The 24295-nt window shown below is 36.8% G+C and overlaps 1 protein-coding gene across 6 annotated transcripts in view; it reads right to left on the bottom strand.

The window, feature by feature from the left end:
- Positions 1–24295, bottom strand: part of LOC117425746 (WW domain-containing oxidoreductase-like) — a 339286-nt gene that overhangs the window by 240328 nt on the left and 74663 nt on the right. For all 6 annotated transcript variants that reach the window (XM_034042978.3, XM_058993704.1, XM_058993705.1 and 3 more), the window contains exon 6: positions 13308–13396. In XM_034042978.3, coding sequence (XP_033898869.2) covers positions 13308–13396 — 89 coding nt within the window. The remainder of the gene's footprint in view (positions 1–13307; positions 13397–24295) is intronic.

Genomic DNA, 24295 nt, shown 5'->3' with positions numbered 1-24295 from the left:
GTCAGATCGTTGGATTTTTACATTAGTCTGCAACAAAATGGGTAATTAAAACCTCAATAAAAAAAATTACTCGCGGAAAAAAAAGTTTTATTTATTGGCAAATATCAGACCTTAAACTGTGCATAAAAGATCATTAATATTCCCAGTGTAACTAAATGAAAGCAACAAAGATCTGATTGAATCACAGATCAGATAATGATGATTTGTACCTGTAATGATCTTAATCACTAATACCATCAACATTTTTCAATACAATTTGCCAAAAACAGAACACAATCTGCTTTGTGGTGCCATAACAATGTGATATGCGAATATGGTTCCCTACATTTGTGGAGCCTAATGTAAATGAGCACGTCTTGCCATCCTAATGTTCTTATGAGCTATCTCAGGCTAGTAATCACCCCTTATTGGTCAGACACCCTGCGAGTTCAGGTAAAGATTTCCCAAGTCTGTCATACAGGTTAGTAGTTTGTTAACACCAGTACATCCAATGTAAATTTCATCCCTTACAGATGGTTCATGTCTTGGTTTTAACTCAGAGTTGCATTGTTTCTTGTATTCGTACACAGTATTAACATAAAAGATATAGGAATTAAAAAAAACAAAAAAAAAAACAAACAAAAAAAAACCTTGTGATCATTTTAGTAATAAAAAATATGTATGTTTATATTCTGAATATCTCCTATTCTATCCTTTAGACCAGGGGTCTCCGACCGTGGTCCTGCAGAGCCCCTAACCAGCGGGTTTTATAGGTGTCTTCACATCATCAGTGGCTAAAGATCTGGAACACCTGTTAATCTTGACTAATTAAGCCAATAACTGGTTCAATTAAGTAACAGATTGGTTGAAACGAAAACCAGCAGCCACAGTAACTCAACAGGACCCCTGTTTAGCAATACCGTATAACAGTTAATGTAGGAAGTAAGCTTTTAAATCTAAAAGAACATGGTTTTGACTGTGCTTAGGATCAAAGAATCCTTGCATGGCATTACAAAAGAAAGCTTCCATTCATTAAACGGTGACAAATTCAAAATAGATCATTACACACTTTAAGAAGAATACACACATTGTCGATGTTCAAGCATGTTTTTTACATTTTTCAACTCAAGGTACACTTCATTATTACTGCTGTTTTGGTCATCACTTTCTAGCAGACTGTTTCAAATCGCTTGTAGCGTCCAAATTGCAGTAAGATCCAAGCTAGTGATAGCAGCACTCCAGTGGGCTAGAAACTACACTAGTGCCGCAGAACAATCTAAATACACCCCACCAATTTTTAATTTCTTTCATTAAAATTAATTATGAGGACCACAGGCCATTTGTGTACCCTGTGTTTAATACTGCCTGTACAATTAATTAAAAACTGGATGCTGGAAAATGAATCTATAAATTGTTATGCCTAACTATAACAAGCCTTCTTGCACTATTAAAGGGAATTGTATGTTCACCTTTAGGTTGCACTGGTAACTGAACAGCATTAAAAATGCTCTCTGTATGAACACTGCCTCTCATATAAGGTTACAATTACTCGGTTCTCCAACTACTTTTGATAGATAAATCATATCCGTCCTCCACTGGTGGCAGCCAAAGCCCAGTTAAACCACAGTCCACGGATTAGAAAGGTTTCATGCCAAAAACAGCCAACCTACACATAAGAAAACTTTGAAAAAAAGGGGAAAACAGTACAACACTTTAACTGCAATTCGTAACCCAAAACTCTTTTCAGAATTCAGTATGTACGGAAGCAATATGTCCCTTTGGTTATAGACATGAACCAGGTGCCAGGAAATCCTGGGTTGAAGTCCAGTCACTGATTTATTGTGTGATCTGACCCTCAGCAAGGGACTGGACATTGAAATAGGTTACAGTATGGGGGTTACAGCATTAATCAAGTGTAAAACACAGACACTGATTTAAAACATAGCTACCACCATAACAAGAAACAATGGGAATTGTCTATTCTTATATATCTGAAGTGGTAATACTTGCCATTTAAACATTACTTGTATGTGAAGTTAGCCTTAATGTTTACAAAGCATTATGTGTCTTTACCCTGGAATGAAAAAACTATGCAATAATAATAAAAGAGCCCAAGGGGCTCCCCTAGTAAAAGCACTGTCAATGTGAGTGCATGGTGAGTCATTCAAGCATGGATTGAATCCCACTCAAGCCAAGCTGATGGTCTTGTTTGGGGTTCCACAGAGAACCCTGATGGGTTAGGGATAAGAAATGGCAACAACTAGCTTCTCTGAGGCCTAGGGTCAGGGCCCCACAAATCCAAGCAAAGCTTCACAGAGCCCCTGCCTTCAGTATTCACAAGCTTTGTGGCATCCATTGCTTAGAGTGAACAATGGTAGCCTGCTGATCTTCAGTCTTCCTGATCGGTAAGAGGTTTGCAGCATTTTAGAGCAAAAATGTATCATATAAATTGAGGTAAAATACTAGATAAAACAAAAGTAAACAATGTTAAGGCTAAGTCAGTCACACTTACTGTGTGCTCAGTATCAACTGGCTGTATTATATATTTCTTACACAACATAAGAAAAGATGGAAACAATTCTACACTTTTGTTTTCAGTTACCTTGACCCCATTTAAAACATCTATGTTTCAATAGCATTTCCTTTGGCCATTGTTCTTTAAACTGAGCTGTTGGTTTCTAAGAATTTGCAGTGTCTTTAAAATAACACTGCATGCCAAAGTCACCCTCAAAGATCAATTCAGGATGTGTGAAGGTATATTTGCCACACCCTCGTGGGGTTTAAGAACTTTCTGACTTTCATTTCATATTGTGATAATGCAGACAGGAAAGGCACATACTGTATGGCATGCTGTTCACAGCACTAAAGCTGCCATCAGGTTTTAGATTTAAAAAAAAAAAAAAAAAACTAACAAATACAAAAATAAATCTCTGCTCTGTGGGATTGGACTTCAACTGCAGTGAACTCCAGAACCCCAGTGTGCCATTAGGGTAAACACTTTATATGTAGTGGTGGGATTGGACATACAAATTAGAAATACCTGCCATAACATTGTCAAACTGGTGTAGAAACACCATTAGCAGCCTGGTTCAATTTTAAGGGGTCTGTAAGGGGTTTAAATCTGGAGAAATACGGGACCATTACTTCATGATTATGACCTTTAATTCTTTAGTTGGGGTTCATATGGAAAAACCTGCCAAACAAACTATATATATAAATGTCTTTAGTATTTTAAAAAAATCATGATTCATTGTTTAAAGTCATGAAGTTTACCTAGTGTGAGGATGGAATATTCCACCATCTCCTGGAAACTGCACTTTCTTAATAAAAACATAATATCGAAAGGCAAATTTCTGTTTTTTCAATTGACCACCTTAAAAACCCATCAATCCATAAGCAAATCCAACAGAAGGGCCTCCAGTTTATCCCAGTGCCCCCTTGGCGCCAACCCATCCCCCTTCCCAATCTGACCTTTTCTTCCCTTCCCTCGGTTCAGAAATGTTAAGTTCAATACCCAGAGCAGCTCTGGCAGATCCTCTGCTTAAATAAACATATCAGACTGTAATTTGTGCAAGTACAGTAAAAAAAAAAAAAAGTTGCACCAAACTGGGATTTCTTACTAGACTGCCAGATGCAATCCCTAAAGAAAAACACTTAAAATTAAAGAACAATAAGAGAGTCTGAACTTGTTGTTGACATGCTCTCTCTTGTACTTAATGTATTTCAATTCCGCTGGGCTCCCTGGGTTTTAACTAAATCATTACTCTGGCCTTGCCTAAATTGAAGAGAAAACTTTGGCATGCGGGGATGTGGTTTCCTGCTCCCCTGAGATACTCTTTTTACCGAGAACCATGGACCAGGCTAATGGATTATAATGTCCATGCATCCAAGACAGGCAGTTATGAGTGAAGATACCATACAGATATTATCCTGGTTTATTTTAACATGTTAGATTAGTTTAGTAGTTTCTTTTAAATCGCTTATATTTTACAAACCCATCATATATATTTGTTATTGGTCTAGAAATGTGTTTAACAAAATAGTTAATTAAGACAAATGTAAATAACCTATATATGTTTAAAAATGGTTTATACACAAGGTGTATCTAGTAATTTATGTTATATTGAGCTTTCATTTATAGTGTATTTAATGTAATTTATCAGAGTTTATACAGTAGTTATTTTTTATATTATTGTTAATGTTTAAAAGTTTACACATGCTTATTCTTAAAAGTGTAAATGGTTAGGAAATTAAAGAGAACATAACATAAATTGGCACTAATACCTATGATGTTGGCTTTGAAATGTGGAAACTTATCAGGATGTGGGCTATATTTCACTTGGTGGCCTGATGGTGAACAAACACACAATATCTCTTAGTCCAAGTATTGTGCCATCAAGCCCTGTGTAAAATACAATGGTGTGACAAAGAGCCCTGTATATTATGGAAATCTTTAATAAAGACAGGAAAAAGAAGGCCATAGATTCCCCCTCCTGTTTTAGTGCTGTGCACTTCAGCACTACATCATAAAAAAAAAAAAGTTTATAAAACATTGTAATAGTGTGGATTCTGACTAGGTTATCACCCTATAACCTAAAGCAAAATCCCCATCATCTTGAGAGAAACCAACATGTAATTAAGCAAATTGTTTTTATTCAGCTTTTAAGCACCATTATTGCTTGTCCCATAATGTGCTTTTCTCATAAGCAAAGCATAACAAATGTTTTTAATAGTGTGGACCGAATTATTTTAAAATCCCCTCTATTAACATTGTGTCTTCTCTGGAGTGGGAAATATCATCGGATGATGTCTAATTTATACTAATGTCAGCAGGGACTAGTAATACCAGGGGTTGGAGCAATTTCACATTATTATTTACTTTAAAATCCCCAGGGGGGCACCTCTGACCCGATACCCTTTCCAGGAAGAAAACTATTGCTTTATATCCACCTACCCATGGCTTCAACCATTAAGATTGGCTGCAAATTGTCAATGGGGCGATTACCTGGTTTGACTCCCAGTGCCACGACAAACTTACTGCCAATGTTTTTGGTGTTTGTTTGTTTTTTTTAAAGACAACTAGGGCTTTGTTTTACAACTCCCAGAGCAGTCTTATGAGAAAACAATGTGTGTGTGTGTATATATATATATATATATATACACACACACACACACTCTACAGTACTTTAATTGTTTAAAAAATGTACAGCACCTTTCAAGACAAACATTCCAAGACAATCAGCATGCTTTAAAGAATCAAACATCTATGTCATTCAGAGAAATATAAGGCTCTGACCTAAATAAATAGCTATTTCAGCTTCTATGTTCAGTATGGGTAAGGTCAAAAAGATAACTGAGAGGCCTTAGAAAAATGATGCCATTAAAGTTATAATTCCAAGTAAATGCAATTAAGAAATGAATACCTGAAAATTCAAAGTAGTCAAATATATGAATGTATGCTCCATGTAATTGTCATGGGATTAGTGTTAATCGACAAGCATGTCAGTGACATTCACCCCATGCCACAGCTGTAAATCATAATCATCAACATGAAAAATCAGACATCTTATTCAGCATCCGTTTTATGACGAAATAAATATTATGCCTATTAAGTGGTTATCTTTCCTAATGCATTTACTTTTTTGCTGCGAGAGGAGCTGCAGATGTCTTCAGGAGACGAGTCGCTTCAGCCTCGCTTCAGCCTCACTTCAGCCCCGCTCCAGCAGTCGAACCTGAGGCAAGCCCATTCCCTCTTCCCCTCGCCTGACCCGCTCTCCTTCTCGCACTTGGTTTGCTTGTCTGTCGCTTTAAACTGAACTCCCAACCACCGTTTAGCCAAGCTATTTACAGTTTAAAAACTGCTAATTAAAATGATCTACAAGTGGCAATGTTACCTTTTCTTTTTTTTTTTTTGTAAAAATTATAGCGTTGATTACATGGTGCTTTTTGCATGGTTAATTCATGGAAAGTTACATTTTTGCTTCACTATATGTGCACTATAGAGATGGAGTTATTTTATTTTGTATTTTAGTCTGATGTGTGTTGTTATGTGTCCTGGTACATCTCCCCCATTTATAATGTCTTTGGTTATAACGCTCATGTTGTGTGTCCCCCGAGACCCACATTATAGCGAAAGAGAACTGTAACACAGATAATTAGCAGATTTTCACATTTAAAAACTATATTGTTTGGAGAGAATTCTCAAAGCCCCCAACAGACATGTATGCACATAACAAAACCACTACACAATCAGACACCATTGGAAATCTCTGCTTGAGACAGAACCAGGTCTGAATGGCAAGGGGTATTCAGGTCAGGATAGAGGTAGCTGGCACTGTGCCCAGTTCTATTATCACTGACTTACCATGAAAATAAATGCACATGCACAAACATTGAAATAAAAAGCAACACATATATAATCTTAATAAACAGTTAGCAGACATGGTGATTTCAGAGCTGCTCCACTTGTGTGGATCTGAGAGAGGCAAAATAAATCATTTCAATTTTTTATTCAATCAGTAAAAGGGTTAACAGAAAATGTCCAAAACAAGACTTTCGCAAGCTGGTGGTCAAATCATTCAATTGAAGAAAAAAAAAAAAAAGATTTCATTTCACCTGCCAATGACAATGATTTTCTGCGTTTTTTGCCTCAAGATATATGAGCTGTAATAGAGTTGAGAAAGCCCCCTCGACAGCTGCTCGCTGCCATTCACACCTGAAAGCTTCGATGTTCTGATGAAAATTAATGTACTCTGACATCCTCTGGGACTCCCTGAGCCCCGGGACTAGCTAATGAAGAAATACAACCTTGCCAGACAGAGGTACATGTGGAAGTGCTTCTTTGATATCAGGTTTCAGACAAGTGTGGCACATGTGTGGACCCAGCTAGTGCCAGCTTTATCATAGTGAGTTCCCATGGCAAACACAGTGCCAAGGATCTGAAATTCCAAGCTGCTAAAAGCGCCACCGTGTCCAAATGTTCAGGTCAAGTAGATTAACTCTTGCGTTCAAACTTTGGAGAAATATTTTTCTATTTGCTCCATATATCACTTTTCAGCTGAACTGTGTACGTACAAAAGACAAATCTTAGAAACAAGTAGCTAACGTGTCTGTTTAAATTTAGCGATTATGGCGTCTGTTTCTTCATTTATATCCCTTCTCCCCCATTGCAGGACACCTCTGACACTGAAATAGCGTACCAAGGAATCAAAATATGCTAATTCGCTTGAATATTTTTTTAACACAATAATGCATTTACTGTATAATACAAAAGAATCAGTCTACAGTGAGGGGTCCCTGAGTGGTTCAACTGGTACAGGCACAACTGTGTGGTGTGCCAGGTTAGTCAAACAGTCAGGGCCGATCTTGGCTGGGGAAACCACAGGGAGAGTTGCATTAGCTCTGCCACTTTTTCGGGTTAGAAAGCAAAATCAGCAGGTGCTGTTTCTCCTCACTACTATAGCAGAACCTGCAAGCCATGCACCCAGTGAGCTGGACACCTGCAGGGCTGTCCTTCGTCCTCCAGGGGCCGGTAGTTTGCCGACATTCACTGTTAAGCTCCTGGGTGTAAATAAATTTGACCTTGTATAGTAAGAAACCCCTGGTAAGATGCTCCAGCTCTTTAGCATACAGTAATGTAGTAGTAGTAGTGACTGACGACAGAGCTCCGGGTTTAGCGGTCAACAATTTTTATGTTAAGCAAAGGGGCTGACAGCACATTGGTCTCTAAACCCAGAAATTGGTCTTTTATTCAGAAATCAAATCCTTTGCAATCCCTTGCAACCCCACTAATTCCCCTATTAATGTTACTCTGCAATGGACTCAAGCTTGGCTGCCTGTCCGTTACCTTTATCCTTAATTTGTCAAGTTTATGAAGAGCTATCGGTGGACTTGACGTGAAAGTGATTGTGTCTCGTGGGGTCAGCCACCTTCCATGCCCTGCTAATATGAAGTTCTCATTAATGGGCAGTCACTGGTCCCGTATCCTCCCTGTACTCCACAAGCTCTGTGTTGATATTGGTTAATTGGTTAATCTTTTTCCTATTAAAAGGGATCAGGCTTGATTATTAACCTTATGAGAAGATATATTTGGAGGCAGTGGTACAGGTATATAAACAGTGTAGATTTGTAAAATGTTTTAACCTGTCTTTCTGCAGGCTAGTGAGCCATACCGGGCTTCAATCCTCTAAATGGCCCCACAATACCCAAAGTTGGAGGACCCTGGTATACATCAAGTTTCCAGAGCCCAACTGTCTTTGGCAGGAGGGTCACTTTCCCCAGTGAAATAAATATTCATTACCAATTCTTCACTAATCAGCTGCATGGCTGGCTGCTGACCAAGGAGCTGGTCTTGGCACGCAACAGCCAGCCAGGGGCCAGCCTGCAGCTATTTGAAACCTATTGGTCCCAGCAGGCCAGTCAAGGACCCTGAGTAAGGACAGAGGAACCTTGGCCAGCAGAACAACCCCGAAAGGCAGGAATTTGACAACTAATAGAAACCGCTCTATTAAAAGTTTATTGGCAGTACTAAGAAGTCCATTTCAAACCTACAGTATATCATCAATATACAGCATCCGCACAACGGTGTTCCTCCACCAAAAGACTCCAGCAGTCATCCCCGACAGAACCCTTAAACTCCAGAACCAAACTCTGGATCTGGAGATTCCAAAGTGTCTTTTATAGCCTTTCAATAAGAGGTAATGTGTTAAATTCATAGTATGATCTTATATATCAAAATCAACCAAAAAGACAATCTAGTTTGTACTATGTCCAGTTTATTGTTGGTCGATGGAAATTTTTGAGGAGTCTTTGAAACCCCTCTATTGCTACTATAAAATTACAGGACCACAGGTGCCTTAAGCATTCTGCAGACCTACACCGTTCATGTTGTTAAAACCATTCAATATTCAGAGGAAAAAGAAACTTAGGAAAAATGCTTGAGAAATAAAATGGTTTGGCCAAGATTTATTCTTTCTTCCACCATTACAAATTGCCACACATTTCTGTCAAAACACAGCCTCTTCATCGTCCATTGGCAAAGACATATCTCAGGAACTCACTAACCCAACCATCCTGTAGGCACACATTAAATGTAGCTGAGTAAATAAGACCAGACTTGGCAAGCCATATTATATACAGTGCCTTGCAAAAGTATTCAGACCCCTGACCAATTCTCTAATTTTACTGAATTACAAATGGTACATTGAAATTTCATTCTGTTTGATATTTTATTTTAAAACACTGAAACTCAAAATCAATTATTGTCAGGTGGCATTGGTTTTATGTTGGGAAATATTTTTAAGAAAAATAAAAAACTGAAATATCTTGCTTGCATACGTTTTCAACCCCCACACATTAATATTTGGTAGAGCCACCTTTCGCTGCAATAACAGCTTTAAGTCTTTTGGGGTAAGTATGTACCAGCTTTGCACACAGTGTCGGAGTGATTTTGGCCCATTCTTCTTGGCAGATTTGCTTCAGGTTGTTCAGGTTGGTTGGACGACGCTTGTGGACAGCAGTTTTCAAATAGTGCCACAGATTCTCAATGGGATTGAGATCAGGACTTTGACTGGGCCACTGTAGGACATTCACATTTTTGTTCTTGAGCCACTCCAATGTTGCTTTGGCCTTGTGCTTGGGATCATTGTCCTGCTGAAAGGTGAATTTCCTCCTAAGCTTCAGTTTTTTAGCGGCCTGAAGCAGGTTCTCTTGCAGTATTTACCTGTATTCTGCTCCATCCATTCTTCCTTCAATTTTAACAAGATGCCCAGTCCCTGCTGATGAGAAGCATCCCCACAGCATGATGCTGCCACCACCATACTTCACTGATGGTGTGTCTTGAGGCATGGGCAGTGTTAGGTTTGCGCCACACATAGCGCTTTGAGTTTTGGCCAAAAAGCTCCATCTTGGTCTCATCTGACCACAAAACCTTTTCCCACATCGCAGCTGGGTCACTCTCATGCTTTCTGGCAAACTCCAGACGTGCTTTCAGATGGTACTTTTTGAGTAATGGCTTCTTTCTTGCCACTCTCCCATACAGGCCAGTGTTATGCAGAGCTCTTGATATGGTTGACTGGTGCACCATTACTCCACTCCCAGCCACTGAACTCTGTAGCTCCTTCAAAGTGATTGTTGGCCTCTCTGTGGCTTCTCTCACAAGTCTCCTTCTTGTTTGAGCGCTGAGTTTTGAGGGACGGCCTTTTCTTGGCAGTGCCTGGGTGGTGTGATGCAGCTTCCACTTCCTGATTATTGATCCAACTGTGCTCACAGGGATATCCAAACACTTGGATATTATTTTGTACCCTTTCCTTAATCTATGCATTTGTATTACTTTATCTCTAACTTCTGTAGAATGCTCTTTGGTCTTCATTTTCCTTCAGATTCACAGCCTGACCAATGATCCTTCAACAGTGGGGTTTTTATCCAGAAAATGTGACAGCAACTTTAATGGTTCACAGGTGGAGGCCAATGGTAAGGTAATTGTGTCCTCGTTAGGGCAATTTCTTTCATCGGTGTAAACTGGGAGCTTCCACAGCACAGGGGTTGAATACTTATGCAAGCAAGATATTTCAGTTTTTTATTTTTCTTAAAAATATTTCCCAACATAAAACCACAAAAACAAAAAATATTTCCCAACATGTCACCTTACAATAATTGATTTTGAGTTTCAGTGTTTTAAAATAAAATATCAAACAGAACGAAATTTCAATGTACCATTTGTAATTCAGTAATATGAGAGAATTGGTCAGGGGTCTGAATACTTTTGCAAGGCACTGTGTGTGTGCATATATATATATATATATATATATATATATATATATATATATATATATATATATATATATATATATATATATATATATATATATATATTAAAACCTGTTCTATTTTCCTTTTTTTAATTCTGTCAGATTCAATACCAAACCTCTCTTCATTTACATCCCTAATTAACACTTAATTGACAAATCCCAAAAGCTGGAAAGCCAAATTCTTGCCAACATGACTGAGCTTTAATATAATAAAATGAAAGCTTGTACAACAGTTAGTGTAGTTGATAATGAACTGTTAATGGGATTATAATACTCACATACAACATTTCATCAAGTAACAAAACAAGTGGGTACATTTTTTTTATTGAATTTGATTTGGTCGAGGCTACTTTGGAGGATGCAATTAGACTAGGACCATATGTAATACAATTGTCATCTAACTGCACTGTAACTGATTATGCCACTATAACACATTGCAGTTTTAGGCACTTTTAAACTACAGCTGCAATGCAACGTAATCCTAAATTGAATTTAGATTGCAGTTACAGTGAAGCTAAACTACCAGTTACAGTTAATTGAAACTACAGTTTAATATTCTCTTTGTTTTCATCCCAATTTGTTTTCTTCCATTTACTAGAAAAATGTTATCTTTCTTGCCAACTATTGTGTTCCGCGGTCTTACATAAATGACAACTAGAGGGTGTGCAATTGTAAACTCTGCCCCTTTTGCAAATGTGGCAACTGTAAGTAAGTCTCTATACAAGATCTCACACCACTACATATATGCAGCTTTTGAGAGTCTTTTCAGAAGCAGACCCAGTGATAGGACAAGGACATTAGACATAAGTCTAGTAAATAATTAAGTGGGATTTAAACTGAATATAGACTCTCATTCCAGGATAGAAAGCAAGGTGTAATGGGAGATAGTGTACCTTCATAAGGAAATGGAAGCTCAAACAAACTAATTATATGTTTTAACCCTTACATGTCCCAGTGTTAACTTAAAACTTGATTTTGCTTTATTTTCTACACTTAGCATTTGTTGTATTAATAAGATACATGATTTTACAGTTCATTTCTATTTAAGTGCCAGATCCCAAAGCAAAAAAATAGATTACGTTAACCTTTGCTGTCAAAAAAAAGTCTTGTTTGAGAAGATTCTGCGGGTGTCACAGTAACACTGCAATTGCTGCCACTTATTGTACTTTTAACTTCTCGTGTGGGCTTTTACCAATAAGTGTTTTTTTTTTCTTTTTATAATGAGAAAGCACAACTTTAGGAGGCAGCTTGTGTGAATGACATCTTTTCTTTTCGCTTTATACATTTATCAGAGTCATTCCGTAATTGGTTTAACTAGGGGACTGTGAAGGACTTATTACTCCAGAAATCAGTTTGATATAATTATTTTGTTGACTGGGTCAGTTGCTTATTGACTTCTGAGAGAGGGAAATAACACAGCAACATGACTGTTATTATTTGAAGGGCTGGCTCAGCGCCCTCTTTCTAATTTAATAGCTCTCCAATGCAAGTAAGTTGGGGGGGGGGGGGGGGGGGGTGTCAGGGACCTCTTTGGACAAAGTAAAATTGAATTTTAAAGGGCTGGCCAGGGCTTATGATCTTTCTGAATATAGTGTAAAATATATATATTTTTAACAGAAATAATGGAATTGTATTTGTTTGAAATCCCCGAAAACTAGCAACACTTAGCTACCGTTATTTAATATTAATGCATGGAATAAATTAGTGATAATAGAATACCTTAGCTATTTATGACCATGAATACACTATATCTATTTTTTTTAATTTTCTTTTTTAATATACAACTATATATTTACATCTATATGCACTAACCTAAACATGTACCGGAAGGGCAGTGTATATGATATAAAATTATTACAATACAGTGTAGCATATATTTATCTATGTAAGAACTCAAAATAAAGACAGCATAATACATGTCCATATATGTTTATACATTATATTACATAATTCTTATACGATAAACCTAATAAGCATAAAAAATCAATAGTATATATATATTACACACACACACACACACACACACACACACATACATACATACAATTAAATCAATGTTCATATATGTTTTGGAGAATCACCATGACAAGCCAAAAGTACACATTGTTTGATCTTTATAATATTGTGGGAATGCTACATTCTTACACTATCTTCCTGAGTTCTGCACACAAATTACATCACATTTTTCTCATTATAATGTATACTTAACCTGCACCTGAGGACTAAACATTGCATACTAAACTGAATGAAGCCTAATGCAGACTTTTTTGGTTAATGTGATCAACTGTAACAAATGCTGCTTGCCCAGCAATAACTTAAAACAATTAATTGTATTTTTAAATAGGATAAGCGTGAACAAAAAGCAATCCCTTAATGGCTATTGTGATTATTTAGCATTTTCTTTAAGGATATTAATTGACTAAACAGTACTGGCTGACTTCTGGGGGATGACATTCAATTCACAGACAAATTCACAGATATGCAGTAAACCCCATGATCATTAGGAATATTGTCGCTTACAGATTTTTGGACTTGAATGCCTCTGCAAACTCCTGCACACTGCGAAGAGAAGCAAGGTCAAGGGTCATGGCTTCCACCTTGGCTTTGTGCTGTGGGAAAACAAATCAAACACACACGAATTACTATCTGAGTACCCCGAGCTCGGGGGAGAACACATTTCATTAACTTGAGTGTAAAGCGCACCCAGATCACACCTGCTTGTTTTAAATCTCCTAGGGAGCAGTGTTTACAATTAAAAGACAGAACCAGACAATGGTAAAATAATATTACAGTATTACATTGCATATGTACAGAATATATTACATACATTATATATATATATATATATATATATATATATATATATATATACACACACATACACACATACACACATATATATATATATATATATACACACATACACACACACTGTTTAATGACGTAAGGAAAAAAGGGGATTTTTTTTCGACTGCATAATTGGCTAATAAATGTTTTTCATGTACTGAGCAGTAAGTCATTTTGGTGAAATAATAACAGATCTATAAACATCTCAAATTCACTGATTTAACAAGGAACACAAGTAATTTAGCAACCAAACAGTGGTGAAATCACAGAACAAACATGTGCCTGGTCCCTGACCTTTAACCTCAAGAGTATACCTCTGATGGAATTCATTGTCACATTTGCATTCTGATTTACATTTGATCCACAGACTACTGGTATTTACTGTAAGTGAATGATCTATTCAACATTGAAAAGCAGTGATAATAGGAGAAAAAAAATGCAAATAAAAATGCTCAGGTACCTCAGTATCTATAGCAATAGTTGACAGTTACATATTTTGGCCAAATTATTGGGTTCAACATATTTTATGGTGATAATTTAGACACAGTAAATACACCTGTCCGACCTTGAGGTTCCTTCATAATTTAAAGGTAAATGAAGCTGATTTGGTACCGCACATTTTTTTCAGAGTTCCACGTACAGTAAACATATCGTTTTCAGAGCATTTCAAACTAAAATAAATATAAAGCAACCCAAAAGTATACATTCGTTTTCCAAGGAATCTTCTCTTAACTATTTATTTCTCAATCTTTTAGAGAGATACTTTCTTTGAAACAGTTTGAGGAGTTAACATTAAGGTAGGGAACTCAAATAAAAAATGGTTTTGCAATTTCAAACCAACCATTCTGGTTTGAGCCACGGTATGCGTCGCCTGCAGCACAGCTATACACTTATCTAATTTAGCATCGCCACGCACAGCTTAGAATATAATATTTGTTTTAGTGCAAGCACAACGTTAGTGGTTCAGCGATACCCATTTCCAAACCGCAAAGTATCTGCATGTGAGGGTGCTCACTTTATTAGGCCCTGGTTTAGGAACGATATTGGTAAAGATTGGATTCTTAGATCTGAAAGATTAAGTAAGTGAACTGAAACAGGAAGAAATATAAAAAGCCCCCTCTGTCATAACATTTATAATGGCATATAAAATAGCTAACATAAATGATGGATGACTAAAGCAAAATCCATACGATAAAGAGCCTCGTAGAGTTCTTTAAAAATACTCCTTTACAACTGTATGTTCAATAGAGGTGGTGATTTTACACCTATTTTGTGCCCAACTGGATTTAGTTGAGAAATTAAACCAATCATTGAAAAACAGTACTGTATAGCGGAATTCCACCTAAAATAATGCACCTTATAAAACGAATGTGCCATATTCACAGCATATCAAATGTAATTAAAACTCTTCAGTCCCTACAGCGTCAAACAGGCAACCTGCTTAAGTGTTTGAAAAATAAGCAAGTACAATACTTTAAAGAACAACCCTGGGGACTAAAGCAAATTGTCTATTCCCATGGCTCCAGCTCAAAAGCTGTGTATAGAAATCAAATGGGGTCCCACATTACATCACTGCATGGCACAAGGAGAGCATTATTTATGTCTCGGCTTATAGGGGATGGGTAGGCCACTTTTAAAGGTACCAGTTTCCTCTTCAGATGACCATTCTGATTCAGTAATACCGCCTTGGAGCATGATCTTGTCAGGAAAAAGCTAGTACAATAGTTGGATTGGAGACCACTAATAGAATTCGGTATGCTGTGTGCAGATTTGCAGTTTTAACATTGTCCTACCAAAACTAAAAACCACATATTTATTAACGGGTGAAAAACAATATTAAACAGCACCATATTGTTTTCTCTGGACATGCCAACCATCAATAGCGAAATCTGTAGAATTAAGCCATCTATAATTGTATAATGGGCCGGGAACTCGCAACTCATTCTGTAGTTGTGTATGAGGCTTGACACACACTCAATAAATAGTTCCTTCCTTCAGAATGTCTTATAAACAGACACATTAAGAAAGAGATTGGGGGGGGGATAACCCTACAGTCCCACTTTGAGCATTTCTTAAGCTTTCCCTTCCAGGCGTCTATCTAAATAAAGTCTTGTACCAGCCAGACACATAAATCAAGCTCTCAAAAAGATTTAAGACTACTGAGCCCAGCAAACCCAATGGTAAAATAATTTTAGATGCTTTGGGTCAAGGGTAATCAGAAAATAATAACCCACCCTTTTTACATATTCCTTATTTTCAATTGGGTCCCTGATTGGCGGAACGAGAATCTGACAGGTATTTATCTTCGATGTGCACAGTTCCTCTCCCAACACGATTAATAATCCACGGGTAGCCATTAGTACACATGATTAACAGTACATAGACTGGGGCCACTTAACAGAAGAGTGGTACAAGCAATCATCAAGACTGGAGCACAACTTGCCGCGCCTGTCATGTATATATTACTGTAAAGGGTTTCATCTAAAAGGTGCTTATACATCAAGTCCTCAGAGCAGGCAGGGCAAGGAGAGCAGCAATGCAGGCTTCCCCGTGTCTCAACCTTGCTTGTCCTTTGGCTGACCATCACTGATGGAGGTTAAAGCATATTTCTGCATCCATAACTGCAAACACTCAATCGTAAATTCACATGTTAAATGTATGGCCTACCCCTGATCTCTGAAGTCTTAATGGAAACGATCTGCTCTACCTATCCCCACAGTATCTTTTTCAACATAATCACGATTGCTTTGATATCTATTATTCTCCTAGACCCTGTACCCTGGGACATTTGCCAACTGTAGAAGTTTGAGGAAACTAAGGATTAACCGAAGAACTCATTTTCTTGTGGCATATTGAAATGAAAGCTCCTTCTTCAACTATGCTTAGCATATCAATACAGTAAAATCTAAACTTTTTTTACAATTACTGTCAACTTGGCTCTGAATAAAACACATTTGTGATTAAAAAAGGACATGTCTTACAAAAAACAATTGTTTAAGAGATTGTACCAAGATCTGTGATCGCCGCTGTTTTTTTTTTTTTTTTTTTTTTTTTTTTAAATATCATGATGTTGCCAACTGTGGCTAGGTGTTCCCCAAAGGAACTTGTCTGCTCCTGTTACCAAGAAGCTTGTTTAGCAGTATGTTTGTTTGTGTCATTCATTCTTCACATTGAAAAATCCTTTGAGAGATCATCTTCCAAAGACTGATCAGACCCTTATGGATATGGATATGTACACAATGCCTGCATACTGAGCTAATGTTAATCTTATTACATTTGTAGCTGTTTACTTTTGCAGATTGAGAGGATATCATTCTAAATGAACAGTATGCACATTTATACAATATAATTAAAAATATATTTTCTTTGTGTTTAAATGTGGTATTATAATAGAACAGCCCATCTAAAAAACAAAATGATTCAACATTATAGAACACAAATAAAGAATGCTGAATTGCTCAGAAAACGGTACATCTGATATACAGTACATTACACTGGACATGAAAAGTACTGTACAGTAAAACGTTTTGTGTCTTGTAATGAACTTAAGGATACACTGTTAGATTTTCTTTGCCTTTCTCAGTTACAACTGATGCATGTCCAGTGTTATAACTGTATATACATAAATAGAAATAGAGGCAAAAAGAAAGCATGTACCTTATGTCTGGAAATTAAACTTGAGATTAATAATTGCTGCTGAGACGCCTGCTTCTTCGAGCTCAATGGCTCCACCTGGAGATGCTTAAGCAGACAAACATGCAAGATTTCTTCAAACCTACAGTATTTAAAGTTACATGCAGAAGTTAATTTGTATGGTAATTTATATCCTGCTATTTATATAAAACAAGAGAAATTTTGTGTATTTTTCCCATTTGTTCTTCATGAGGTGCCAAATGGCGGCAAGTCTGACAGTATAACGAGAAGGTTCATAGGAGGAAATCCTTTTGCTGTTGGTGGGCAGTTAGTGAGTCTATAGGTATTACGGATGTCAATTAAAGGGTAGAGTGGGCAGAGAATAATTAAAAGGACAGTGTTAGAAAATACGATTAGACTGGTGCACTGTGGAAACTAGACATTCCCTGACTCTTGCATCTGTACAGAACCAGGGATGTCAGTATGGTGAAAGGGCTGATAAATCTGGAGAATGTTACAGGCAGAACTCCAGGATTAAGAGCCACGGCATCTGAGAGCTCACAGATCCCGCACAATCAACCGCTCACTTCATATATCACTGCGTCGGGTTCACCAGACCTGAAAAAGGAAACTGCACACCAAACAAAATGAATCTCATTCCCTGTTAATGTAAACATTGTCTTTGGAAGTGCTAGCTTAGCAGAGTGTATTTTTGTTTACATGAGAATGTAACACATGCTGTATTAGGCATATATGCACAAAGCCGGAACCTGAACGTGCAACTCTGAGCTCTATTCACGAGAGCATTTAAAAACTGTTGTGGCCAATTTAACAATTTACAAATATGTATTTAATGAATCAAAACTTCATTAAATAACTCACCTCTGTGAATAAGAAATCATGGAAGGATTACAACGGTCTTGCATAATAATCTAAATAGAGGCATTTAACCCCCAGGGGTGATTTATGGACTACCTTATTAACTTGACTAAATACAATAATAAATAAATAAATAAATAAATAAATAAATAAATAAATAAATACTGTGAAATGATGTGTCCACGATAGAGCAGGTTTATGAGTTTTAGAGCGCTGTTATTGAGATCTGCAGCTGCTTAGACGACTCACTGGCAAATGTAAAATCTGAAGATCAGTGGTGTTCTTTTGTTTATGTGTGGTTTTCTTTTCACACTACTATATTGTCCATTACATAAGGTAGTTTTAAAATCATGTTATGCACCAATAAATAATAGCATAGTAAAGTTAAACCATAAATACCAAAAGGCAATACCAAATAAAATACTGTATAGTTTAAATATACAGTACCAACACTGTCATTCACATTTATTACACAAATGTTTATAAGAGGTAAACGAACATGTCACCTAATTCAATGTACTTAATCTTAGTTTCTGAAAAGTCTTTGTAGACTGGACCCCCAAAATATAATTGTTTCAGTAAAATATAGGTTGTTCCCATGACATTTTATGGCTTGCAGAAAGAAGTTTATACTTTTCAAGCTTTCCCTGACATAGGTTAAAAGTGCAGACAAGAAGTGTGCTTAAAATATTCATCCTTTAAAAATTAAAAAGGAGGCCTCAGTTCTGGCTGTATTTACAAAGCCACAAATTATGTTTCTTGCTGCATGGAGACAGAAAGAGCTTGCTCGAATAGGTTGATATCAGATAGAGCCACAACTAACTGGTTTAATTTTATTACAACTATAAATGCAATTCTTTATTTTCCCAAGGAGGGCCACAAGATTTATTATCTACAGCATAAAAAAAGCAGGATTACATTTAACACGGAAGAATAAGTGTTCAGGAGGTCTGGGGTTGAGGTTCGGGGCAACTCAGACTCCCTGGAGACTACTGACCTCGAGACCACAGTACACTGCTATTAAAAATTAGCTACATTCTTATAATATTGCAATACAACGCTAAACAGGGTTATGTCAGAACTGCTCTATGTGATTCTGTGTGCTACTTCTTAAAATCAAGTTAAGGAAATAGTACACTGACAAAGGTAATTTGAGATAAACAGTTATTAAACCACACAGACGGAAGAGCAAGAACTCTAATTGGGAGGCTAAAGGAGAACGTTTTATACGGTACGTGTCGACAAAGGATTTGATCTCATGCAATAAACATGTAGTTAATTTTTTTTTTTTTTTTGTTGAGTAAATTAGGTTTTATCTATTTCATACTGACTAGCCATCAACTTCATATTTGATATTGCCCCACAGTACACCTCTTATGTATAAAGCACCCAAGGTGTTATTTAAATTGAAGCAATACAATCATCTGTGTGATGGTATTGATCATATTATTGTAATAGTTAAACATATTAGATTAAATTGGAAATAACAACATGAAGGAAGGCATCAGCAAAACATGTGCATATTTCACTTAGTTTATGATACAGCAGTTTTAGCTACAAACTTAGCATTCTGGAATGTTTAACGATTTATGAAGGAGTTAAAATAGACACAAATTCAGCATTTTTTCACAAAAATAATTAACTCCATTTATGAAGTGTCCTTTTATTAAATTGGTCTGAGAAAGCTGAATGTAGGGGGTGCAGTCTGGGCTTTGCAATGTAAAAACACTGAACAGTGTTTTGCCGCCACCTATTGAAAACACTTCAGCATTAAACTTCCTGTGTGGGATTCCGTAGGAAAGTTGTAACTTTTTCATTGGCTACCACTATATATAATTAGATTGAGAACATGTATGATTGGAGTGCCTATATATTAGTACTTAGTAGAGCATGCGCTAAAAATTCTAAAATATTATTGACAAGTTACTCCAGTTTGCTAAGGGCCACTCCAAAGCTCAGACATTTCTTTTGTAACGATAAGACCCGGGTATAAAAGCCACTTGTGTACAAAAGGCAGTATTTCCCAGCCAGGGTGGTCTGTGTGAACTGGATTAAATGTATCCAGTTTCAGCTTCAATTAATTATGTGCAACTGTATGACTTGCTTTCATTGCTATCAGAAGTATTGCAAAAAGGACACTGTAGCCCTAAATCCTTCCGCTGGGCCCTATTTCATCCCCCCACTCCAACATGGAGATATGTATTTCAATTCAGGCAGCTACAAACATGCATTAGGGAAGCTTGTGAAAGAAGAAACCACATACAAATATTCTTTCCAAAACAACCCAGACAACTGACAATAGAATTCAATGTATGTACATGAACAGTCCCATTAAGTGCTTGTGGTTATTTTGATTGTAATACTTACAGTACTTCCTTGACACCAGCTCTGTCATACATTGTCAAACTTTATTTCCAATGCCCACTCTAACAGTATGCACCACAACAAACAGGAGCAATTGTAAAGAGAACTAAATTTCACATATCTACGGATTCATTAATGGCAAGAGGAAAACAACTCATGAAAGTTTGGACAGTTTTTGCCAGCACTGTCCATGAATAAAGGAATCTACAGATTTGTATAATATTATTTCTAGGTTTTTGCATTTGTAACAGTTATACTCCTATCTTCTGATTAGTAGTTAAGCATAAGTGGCATTCATTAGTCTATGAATAGGGTGCACTATTAAATGCTATGGTACAAATTATGTATCCCTGGAAAAAAAAAAAAGATTAGAGGATATCTAAAAGAAAAAGGCGTAACCTGGCTGCCTGACTTCCCCATGCAGATTGGTCTTCCGGAGAAAATCAACTTTATTGCCCGCAAAGAGGGGAAAAAAACATGTAAAAAGCTCTAAGGCAATGGAGGTGAACACTTAGGAATGCACAGATGCAACTCCAAGGCTCTTCAAGGGCATCAGAAAAGTTAAAACCATTGGAAGAATTGCTGAGCATACAATACACGTCGTTCAGGTGATGATGCTAACTGCCTACGATTTTAATGAGGTTCCTTTTTTTCATTTATACAGTAAGGAGAAATATCCATCTTACTGATAGAAAACCTTCTACAAACGTATCACGGTTGCATATCCTGTATTACTTATTTAAGCTAAATTGGTAGCACATAGTAGGACAGCAACATTGTAGTTCCTATTTAAAAAGTCAAGTGTCATGGACACTACAGCTTAGGGAATTGTTTTTGAAAATATAGTAAATTCAAGCTTCAAAAAGACCTTCAGATCTTTGAAGGTTTAGGACATTGCAAAAACAAGTTCCAGATCAGGAACCATCAAAATTCTATTGGCATACTGAGATAATAAATAGGAAATACAGTAGTTCCAAACAAACCCTGCCTTTTTTCCCCCAAAAATATAATAGACAAATAGACTCCATATCATGTTGTATATACTGTATACAGTATATTTCGGTCATGATATGTGCTAAAGGGTAACCGATAAACAGATTCATTCATTTTGGTTTCTCCAAGTACCTGAATGTCCCCAATTCTAATATACACCTGCTCTGTGGATTACAAAACTAATGTTTGGGTACCTATGGTGTTGCAGCAGAATGAGTAAAGATACCATTGAGGAAGCTTACATATCCCATCTGTTTGATAAGAAACTAGTAACTATATATATATATATATATATATATATATATATATATATATATATATATATATATATATATATATATGATTTATGAACTGTGTATCTCATGAGTCAACAATGCACCAATTGCAAATTGTTGCAGCTACAATCCAAACACCTTGAGTGTCATACTGCAAATACTGCAAGAGGTGATGAATCTCAGTCTTCTCTAATCCCCCGTAGGAACAGCACACATCGCCTTCACAGGTAATGCACTTTATTTGCCCTTCGGTCTCATGAAATACTGTGTGTGCTCATCCAGTACGTCCTGTTTGAAATATTTCACAAACACATACATTACCTTTGTGTACTCTTTTAAAACCTGGGTCCAGGTCTCTTAAAAGCTTGCATCTGATATCTCACTTGATGCTGCAAATGCCACTGATCTAAGCGTAAATGTGGGAAGTTGTGTTAAGGATTTTTATTACAAGGAACAGTCCGAACTCCTTCCCTGTGTTGTTACTATGTACAGACATACACAAATAATAAGAAAATAAAATGTAGTCCACATGTGTATAAATGCCGACTTCCTGGATGCAAAATATGACCCTGCACTCAAGTGTTTCAAGTGTATAGTGAAACCAGGACCATACAGCCTGAACTGTGGACTTGCTGCCAAAAAATAGGGCACAACGCTAACCTAATTTATGAATTTTGTAATATTACACTGTTGGCATTTTGTTTGAACCAAAGCGCTTTGGGGTATGTTTGGGTTATTTTTGTTACTGGGAGCTTCAAATCTATTTACATTCTTTTCATTTACTGAATCAAAACAGGAGAAAACAAAATGGTGCAAATATGACAATTACAACTGGCAACAAACTTCAGAAAATCATGAAAGACTTTAACATCAGCCATTCACCGCAGTGAACACAAACAATACCGTTTTGCCTATATACAATTTTTATTTTTATTTTTTCATTGAGGATTAAAAACATGGATACCTCTCTGGGCAATTTGAAGGGTCTATCAAAGTGTTATTATATTTACAAGTAAACACATAATACATAAGTATGCCTTCTAAATAGACACTATTCATATAGATCGTGCATATACATCTTACTCTCCCAACATGTTTCACTCAAGTGCAGAAATAATGAAATTATCTTATTTTCCTATCCAATAAAACTAGAGGTATCAGTTCAATTGAACTCCCTTTTATTCAATCTGAAGGCAAGACTTTCTACTGATCCATTCAATAGTTATGGGGTAGCATGTAATGGAACCGGCTGGCTGGAGCTGGGAAATAATGCACTGCTTTAATGCTCTGGCCTATCACCTCAAGGGTTTAGGCTTCAATACTGCCCTCACTTAAGTGATCAAAAATCATTCTGATATGATGGCTGCAGAGGTCCCCTGCCCAGCTAAGGTGGACTCTGCTTGCTCCCTAGTGTGATCATGCATGTGCTGTTGCAAAAATGGTAATTCTGCAATGACAGTTCTACAACACCTTCCTGCTTAGGTGTGATGTACAAGTACGTGAAACTGAATACCCAACAGGCTCTGTTTCTTGATAACATGCAGTTGATTTATAATGTTCATTTTTATTGTGAAATGTGTAAGGGAAAGTGGGTCTGCATACAGTACAGTATGGGTGTCACCCAAGTGCCATTCAGTGACTCAGATATATATTTATTTCTGGCAAAAAAAAATGTAAATGCAGAGACTAATGTTATTTGTTGTAGCCACAGTCTCCTGACAGTGGTTCAGTCTCATTCACACATAGTCAATAATTTAAATACCGTTCTAGCTTGGATTGGACAAACACAATAACATGGTTATGGTGCAGGCCAGTGTATTTTGTTGCACTAGAGGTGCCATGCACACTGTGATTCCCATCTGTGCCGTTATTTGATTCATACAGTTTACAGGCTGCCTCAATGTATCAAAACTCCAGCAGTAATGGACAATAGCAGAAAGAACAGAATACTTCATACTTTGGACGATATAAAAAAGAAATAGACAATATTTTCTCCCTCTGTAAAAATATTTCTAAAAATAAACATAAAAAAATGTAAATCATAAAGTCATAAATCAGCTGGGGATAAAAATGTAACACGTAGACACATGGTTACCAGTAGGTAATATTTTGAGTATAAAGGCTGAAAGCTCCGTACACAAAAATGTTTTGTGAATCAGCTAAAACTCAAATTACTAGATGCCATGTACCCCACTGTATGTGAAAGAGATGACAATTTGAAATAAACACAAGAGCAAAATATAAATGTATGGCAACATGTCAAGTAGAAATGATAAACAACTGTTTCACACAAGGCTCAAATGTTTACACTATTATATAATATATATGTTTAGGGTTAAACATGCACTTATTCAACTGTTAGTTTAGATGATCAGATCCTTTATTTTTTTGTTTTTAATGTCATCTCCTACAGCACCACTGCCAGGCAACAGTGGTGTTCTGCTAGAAAATCTTCTTCCTGTGTAACAAAGGCTCAGTGAAGTCGAGCCAAACCGGCAGGTCTCCAGCAAACCTTGC

This window comes from Acipenser ruthenus, chromosome 20, assembly GCF_902713425.1.
Source record: "Acipenser ruthenus chromosome 20, fAciRut3.2 maternal haplotype, whole genome shotgun sequence".
Taxonomy (NCBI): Eukaryota; Metazoa; Chordata; class Actinopteri; order Acipenseriformes; family Acipenseridae; genus Acipenser; species Acipenser ruthenus.
The sequence above is the reverse complement of the archived record's forward strand: the minus strand, read 5'-3'. Positions and strand labels throughout refer to the sequence as shown.